The sequence below is a fragment of the Coptis chinensis genome, chromosome 5 (assembly GCF_015680905.1).
Source record: "Coptis chinensis isolate HL-2020 chromosome 5, ASM1568090v1, whole genome shotgun sequence".
In the NCBI taxonomy this organism is placed as follows: domain Eukaryota; kingdom Viridiplantae; phylum Streptophyta; class Magnoliopsida; order Ranunculales; family Ranunculaceae; genus Coptis; species Coptis chinensis.
In genome coordinates this window covers 37,710,207-37,718,342 of record NC_141460.1, presented here as the reverse complement: position 1 = coordinate 37,718,342, position 8,136 = coordinate 37,710,207, and the positions used below count along the sequence as shown (strand labels likewise).

The following is an 8,136-nucleotide window of genomic DNA, read 5'->3' as shown; positions in this document are numbered from 1 at the left end:
CAAACCAAAGCGGATTGACGCATTGTTCAACATCAAGAAAAAGGACCGAGAAGCATTGAGGTCCTACATGCAACGATTCATGGAAATTTCAATCCAGATAGAGTCTTGCAACGAACAGATTGCTATAATAGCTTTCAAACAAGGGTTGGATGAAAACAACGCCTTATTCGGATCCTTCTCCATGAAACCACCCCGTGATTTAGAGGAACTCCTAGACAAGGTTGAGACTCATGCGGGGTGGGAGGAGGATGTCCTGAACAGATGTCAGGAAGCAAGAAAGGCTAGTCGGATAGCTCTTGTGGCCCCTCGAGAAGGGAACTCTTCCCCTCAAAAGCCGAAAAGAGTCCGTAATCGTGGCCACCAAAAGGTTGTATCCCCATCAAAGGGACGGACACCCAGAGGACAGTTCCATAATGTAACTAATAGCGCAGATGGAAAACCATAGAAGAAGCCACTAGTGGAAGGAGCTGAAGAAGCTCTTCCCTCAATGGACAGAAACTTCGCCCCTTTGAACAAAATGCCAGATGAGGTTATGGACTCAATCAAGAATTAGAGTTACCTCAAATGGCCAGGCTCCTTGGGTACCAAAGACCAAAGGACCTACTGCAAGTTCCATAAGAGTAAGGGTCACAGCACCAGAGCCTGCAGGACCATGAAAAATAAATTGTATGATCTGATAGAAAGGGGGTATTTGAAGCAGTTTGTAGCACATGAACAAGCGAATGTAGTACAGCCTGAGGAGATCAATACGTCAGTTCAGGATCCCCTAGGAACTGAACCGCTCAATGGCCGCCTCCAACTAAATATGATTTATGGAAAGGCAAGCAAACGAAGTGGGCAGGTCACTGAAAAGGGCGTGCGACATCAAATGTGCATCGCTGAGCAAATGAGGATCATGAACAGCGAACTGACTACGGGTGCAATGGTCAATGCGGTACCCCACAAAGATCCGCTTATCCTCTTCACTGAGGCCGATTGTTGTAGCATCAAAAGCCTTCATGAAGAGGCACTTGTTCTGACACTCTCTTTTGGAGATTATTATTTGCATCGCATATTGGTTTATCTAGGCAACTTAGTAGATGTGATATACTATAACGTATTCAAGAAGCTACAGATTCCTGATTCTGAGATGGTTACCACCAACTCTAACCTGTATGGATTCAGTGGGGACAAAGCTCTGACAGTTGGGGAGATCCAACTACTCGTAGCTACTGGTCCGATAACTCTCATCATAAACTTTGTTGTGGTAAAACTAATACACCCTATCACATGATCTTAGGCAGGACCTGGCTGCACAGACTCCGAGCTGTTCCAAGCACCTATCACCAATGTCTGAAGTTCCTACACAACAGGAAAGTTGAGACAATCAGAAGGGATCAGGTGGCTGCCAAAGTATGCTATGCTATGGCAGCGAAGTAGCCCCCATTCTTTTTTGAACCATTGGAGGTGGGGAAACCCGCCAAATAGCAATTACAGTTGAATCCCCCTCTCCCAGATCTGGTCCCAAGAGAGAAGGAGGGTCCCCCCTCACTGGAGCCGTTAGAGGAAGTGGAAATTGTGGGAGGCAGCTCGCCAAAAACCACTTTCATCGGCACCTTGTTGAGTTCTGAAGAGCATCAGGCTATAATACATTTTCTTCGAGAACACACAGACGTGTTTGCTTGGTCATTCGAAGAAATGTCAAGAATTGACCCCCCCCACGTGGCATGCCACCGGCTCAATGTCTACAGTGATGCAGTAGTAGTCAAGCAAAAACCGAGAAGGATAGGTGCTGACAGGTCCAAAGCGGTAAAAGCCGAAGTTGAAAAACTAATGACAACTAATTTTCTCAGGGAGATTAATTTCCCCACTTGGATCTCTAATATTGTCCCAGTGCGTAAGAAGAATGGGTCATGGAGAATATGTATCGACTTCATGAATCTAAACCGCGCATGTCCGAAAGACAGTTACCCTCTACCGCGGATTGACAAATTGGTAGATGCGACGGCTGGACATGAACTGTTATCTTTCACAGATGGGTCATCTGGCTACAACCAGATCCCATTGCATAAGGAAGACCACAAGCATGCAAGTTTCACAACCGAGGATGGCCTGTACTGTTATCAGGTCATGCCATTCGGATTGAAAAATGCGGGGGCCACGTACCAGCGCTTGGTGAACAAAATATTTGAAAAATTAATAGGAGACATTGTGGAAGTGTACGTAGAAGATTTCCTAATCAAGAGTCTGAAACGGGGAGATCATCTCTCCTACTTGAAACGCGCATTTGACATTCTCCGAAAGTATCGCGATGAAACTCAACTCTGCGAAATGTGCTTTCACCGTATCGTCGTGGAAGTTTTAGGGTATCCGGTTACTAAGCAAGGAATCGAGGCAAACCCATATCGATCCGGCCATAGAAATGCATTCACCTAAGAATATGAAAGAGGTTCAAAAATTATAGGTAGGTTAACAGCTCTAAACAGGTTTATCTCCAAGAGTTTAGATAAGTGCAAACCTCTGTTTCAGTTACTTAGAAAAAATACCTCCTTTGCATGGACGAAAGAATGCCAAAAAGTATTCAGTCAGCTCAAAACATTCCTAGGGGCACCACCAATCCTTTCCAAACCAATTGAGGGAGAAGTTTTGGGTCTTTATCTCTGTTCATCTATCTACGGTATCGGGTTAAACACTACACCGATACGCGTGTGGATGAAAAAAAAAAGGTTGAAAAACATGTCTATTTCTTGAGCCGAACGCTCCTACCAGCATAAACAAGATATCTTAAACTCGAAAGAGTCATTTTAGCCCTTATTTTTGTAGCAGAGAAGTTATGACCGTACTTCCAGTCCCACATGATAAGTACCCAAAACTGTGTTTTAAACCCTGTGGAGACATTACATTTAGGTTAATTATGTGTTTAATAAATGTAAATTAATTGTATTTTCATGTTTTCACAGGTTTCAATAGACAATGATAAAATACACACAGAACCTGCGTTTTAGCATGAAATACAGCCGAATAAAGCTTGGACTTGAAATCTTCAGTATTAGCTCATTTAAAGCTTTAAACTGCCAGCAAAGCTCATAGACTCAGAGAACCATGAAACAAGTTGAAGAATCCAAACTTGAGTCCCTAAGCCAGCTAAAGAAGGGATTTTAGTCAAACTGACCTAAATCAGCCCGAAAGTCAGGAGAAAACTTCAAACGGCGATATCTTCCGTCTCCTAACTCTGATTCAAGCATTCGACTAGCTAAAATGATCAGCGCAGAAAACTCTACGTAACGGTATCCAGCTTCCAAAAAATGGTCGTACAGTTTGGAATATGAAGATAAAGCCAAAGCCTGTTACTATTTACTCAAGCCCATTACTATTCCAGAGAATATTTCTAGAATATTTCTTAAAATATTTCTAGAATATTCCCTAGGATATTATATTTTATTTGTAACCGTTAGATTTAGATTCGATGGATTGAATCTAGACCGTCAGAAAAACTATAAATAGAAGGGTCTAGTTTTAGTTTTTCTTATGGAATGGTTAGCATTCCATCAAGAGGAGTAAAGTAGTTTTTGCTTTCCTTCCTAGTGTAATGAAGAATTTAATTTCCAGTTTTTAATTAAAATGTTTTTAATTCAGTTTTATTTTCTGTTAATTAGAATAAAACTTTAGTTATGTGATCTCGAGAGCGTAAACTCTGCCGAAAGTGAGAATTATATCCGTTTGGGGAGTTAATAAAACTCATGTGAGGGAAAATCTTCGTTGTTGGTTTGGTAAGTTGTTTAGGAAGAACAACTAGACCTACATCATATCCCAAAATGATAGTTGGTATAGTGTCTAGTTAGGGATCAAAGTGATGAGCTTAGAGATAAGTCATTGCTTTGGTTCCACTTGCTAGCATGTATGAGCTTAGAGATGAGCCCTACATGTTAGGGATCAAGTTTTCTTCTATTAGACTTGTCTATGAGTTCTAGGAAGAATAAAATGAACTTATCAAACAATAAAACTTATTAAAATCATTGAGATGAAATATTTTGCAATTTTATTGAAATGTGAACGAAATGACAAAACCCGACCATTTTTTCACAATCGGATCAATGGCGCCACAATTTTTCATTTTAAAATAAAATTTGCAAAATAAATTAATTTGGTCACAACACTCCATAATCATTTCTATTCCTCCACAATTTTTTCATTTTCCTCTAACAATAATTCAAATTAAATTAAAAAAAACCCTCAAAATCTGCCATTTTGTGGTTATGGGCCTACTTTTGGGCCTTTCCTTCTCCTTAAAAAAAAAAAAAAAAAAAAACACCCACTCTTTCTTCTCTTCTTCCCTCCTTCTCTTCTTCTCTGACAAACTCCTCCCTCTTCTTCTTCTACTAAACTAAACTTCATCTCGCCCCTAAATTTCCTTGTGTTTTCTTAAATTCTCTTCTCTTACCTATTAATTCCTTGCTTCTCATCTATATTTCCTTTTGTTGAAGGTCTTTCTGCTGCAACTGGATTGGAGTTGGGTTGTTGCGATGGTAAATAACAAAGAAGACGGTGGACGGTGGTCTTGTCTGATTGATGAATGAAGATGGTGGTTATTCATGTGAGAAGCTGATGGTGATTTGCGCTTTGTTGGTTGTGTCGAGATGGATGTCTTGGCGAAGGAGCTGCTGGGATGATGCTAGTGGTGACGGTCGTGCTTTGCTTGAGGAAGGTGGAGATCGGTGATGCTGGATTGAGACAGTGGTGTCTGGTCGTGCAAGGTCTATGGTGAAGTGAAGGTGGCCGGCATTGCATGGCTGGTGGCTTGGGGTCGATTCGAGTGATGGTGGCTTGAGGTCAGCTAGAGGGCTTCGGTCTTGGTGGATGTGTTATTCGATGGTGCTGTTGGTTGTGTTGAGATGGATGCCTGGAGATGGTGTTGTTGGGGTGACTGATGGTGGTTGTTTATGATGATTGGTGGTTTGAGTAAATGGTGGAGTTGACGTGGTGTTTATAGCAGATGGTGCTGCTGCGTGTATGCCCATCTGTGAGTGGCAGCGCTATTGTGTTCTTGATGATGCCTCTGTTTCTGTGTTGTTGTAGTGGAACAGTTTGCAAGTCGGGACTTTTGTTGTCACAAATTTTGTTTTTCGGCTGATATGCGAACCGATGATTGGCGGTGGAGTTGTGCAGAAGCTGAAAAGGTCCTACTTGAGAGGGTTGACTGGAATATGTCGGTTCATTTTTATTGATATGATAAGAGTGGTAACTGTGTTTTGACTTGAAAGTGTTGTGTGAGTGTCGTGTTGTGTTGAATAGGTGATTAATAGTCGGTGTAGGTAGTTGTTGATTTATAGTGAGTTTTGACTCTGTGTTTAGTGAGATTGATGTGGCTCTCACCTAACCTAAGCAATTACTCTAACTGTGAGATTGTCGAATGTAATGAGTTGAGTCATGTTTGTGTGCATGCTGCACGAGGGATGTGCGCACATACCACTAAAAATAAAATAAATAAATAAATAATTATTATTATTAATAAATTAAATAATTAATTAATTAATTAATAAATTAAATTAAATTAATAATAATAATAATAATAATAATAATAATAATACTAAAAAATAATAACTAAATAATAATTTTGTGTGTGTGGGTTTAAGACTTACACCTAACTATCGCAAAGGATTTTGGACTAAATGATTTGGGGACTGCCCCTAATGCCTACTCCCACACTTGATTATGCCGAAGGCACACGGATTGTTGCACGTTTGTTTTGATTATTTATAAAATTCGTTATCAGTATCAATTTAAAAAATCTTAATTAATAAGTTACTAAATTAAGTGTTAAATATTAGTTAGATTTTTTTTTTTTTCTTATGTAAGTATTTCTATATTCGTGTAATCAATCAAAGCCCTCGAAGGCCCACATTGTAACTTATTGGCCTTGTGCCACCATTTCAGCCTGGTTTGTGAGCTTCTATATGTTTGTAATAATTTTCTGAATAACAGGTGAGTGGCATTGACCCCGAACTGTCAACAGGTCAATGGCCACTTAAGTCATCTTCAACCCAAGTGTGTGTAAGCACAACTTGGGAAGGTACGTTTTCTTTTATCTCTCTCTTGAATCTCCTGTCAAAGGATTATATGCAGTTTCCAAGTATTATTACGCTACTTAAACGAAACTCAATCTTAACCTTTTGGAAATAATATAATAGCATGTTTAGAATTGTGATTTAACGTTAATGCATGTTTACAATGTATGATTAGCAAACATGATTAGAATTCAAATTTTATGAATGCTTTATAATTTTGCAAACATGATCAACTTTAAACACATGCTTTTATATCGGGTATATGAACCATACTTTTAGGGAATCTACCACATGCAAAAATTTCTACCATCACGGTAAATCAAAATGTAGACCACCCTGAGAGTAACAAACCTTGACTCTTGCATACAAGAGATAAATCAATCATTTCCGTTGTTGAGACCAATCTCTTGAATGAGTATCTAAAAAAATGTTAATTTGTCCTATTTTACATATCTAAGCTTCACGAAGGACAATTTCTAATGATTTTTTTTTTCTATCTCGACACGAGTATGTAAAAATGCCATTTTGTGGGGGTACTCGTTACACCCCCAAATCTTTCAACTATTACCTAATAGTTGATCCAGAAACATGCCACCCCGTTTTCATCTTGTTTGGGGTGTGCATAGTCTAGAGAATCGGCGTAAAAAAGACCCCACATATATCCGGTCTCGAATCGACTTAAAAGACCCAACATAAAGTCTTGAGTATCTAACTTTAAATAACTCATTTTCCGTTACATTCAAGTAACACCACAATAAGGTAACAGCCGCTTCTTCTATTTGGAGAGATAGATGTAAGCATCGGTTCCTTCGGGTCCAAATAACTTCGTGTATTCCAATTTAGTACGATGGGTGGTAGGGTAATGTTTATCAACGGCCACGAGTTTATTTGTTCAACATATTAGAGAATAATCTGTATTTGCTAAATCATTCCACCATCCGGTGCGAATGCCAAGGGTTTCTACAAACCCTTATACTTGATAAAAGTCTTAGGAATCGACTATAAAAACGACCTAAATTTTTATGTCTATATATGTGTGTATTTTGGTTGTTTTCTTTGATTGGTGTGTGATAAAACATAAAATGAATAGTTTACCTCTGAAATGAACGATAAAACTCAATACGTAAGTAAACTAAAACTTAACTTAAACTTTTGGGTCTATGTTTTATCAAAGATTCTACTCTCAATCCTATGAGATATAGTGGAGTAGAGTGATTAGTTCCACTCTTAGTCCTTCCGCATGCTATGTTCTCCAGTGTAAGTACTCTAAACTTAAAGTCTAATGAGAGATTTTACACGAAAAGGCAACTAGACTACGATGCAACTACCCACGAAAATGCAACTAGTCGGCGATGGGAATAACTAAGGGAATGCTACGTTGATTCGATGATAAGGAGTTAGAGGGAATTGATTCCACCTTAACTTCGACTTAATCCCATTAACTACAAATCGTCGTAATCCGAATTGAATCGCCTTAAGAACAATTGGTTCTTCCTAATCCCTAATTACACATGGCATTTCTACCAATTAATAACTAGCATGTGAACGATTAAACCCATTCTCATGGTGAACTAAACGTTTCTAGAGTGGAAAAGAAATTACGACGAATCTACGTTAATAGGAATCAAGCTTTCATCGAGGCTTCTCAACCCCTCTAATAGAAGTTTAGCCGAGAATCATTACTAAATCATTTCGATTAAAGTTAAACTAAACATGATATAAAGAATTGAAATTTACTTAATTAAACAATAATGAAATCTAATTTAATGGCTCAAATGAAATAAGGACAAGAATTGAAATTAGATCTAGAAATGGAAATGACAAAAATCGAAATTGATAAAAATACTACTTTATTGATCTAATCAAAATGAAGAACAAGATTCAAATGTTTAATCTAATACAATAATTGAAATTAATCTACATGAAAAACTAGATCTAGAATTCATTAATGGAGGCTACTAATCTAATCTATTTCTAGGTCTAACTATCTACCATTAACTAACTACCATTAACAAAGAGCTAAGCTTTTGTTTTTATACATTCAGATCCAAAAATCGTGCATGGGCTTGGAGCCATGTTTTGGGCCAGAGAA

At 38.5% G+C, this 8,136-nt stretch overlaps 1 protein-coding gene across 1 annotated transcript; it reads left to right on the top strand.

Annotated features, from left to right (window-relative positions):
• The first annotated feature begins 652 nt into the window (after positions 1-652).
• LOC147497451 (uncharacterized) lies at positions 653-1,273 on the top strand. Its single transcript, XM_086562896.1, has one exon. The coding sequence runs from the start codon at positions 653-655 to the stop codon at positions 1,271-1,273; it is 621 nt and encodes a 206-aa protein (XP_086419022.1).
• Positions 1,274-8,136: the final 6,863 nt, after the last annotated feature.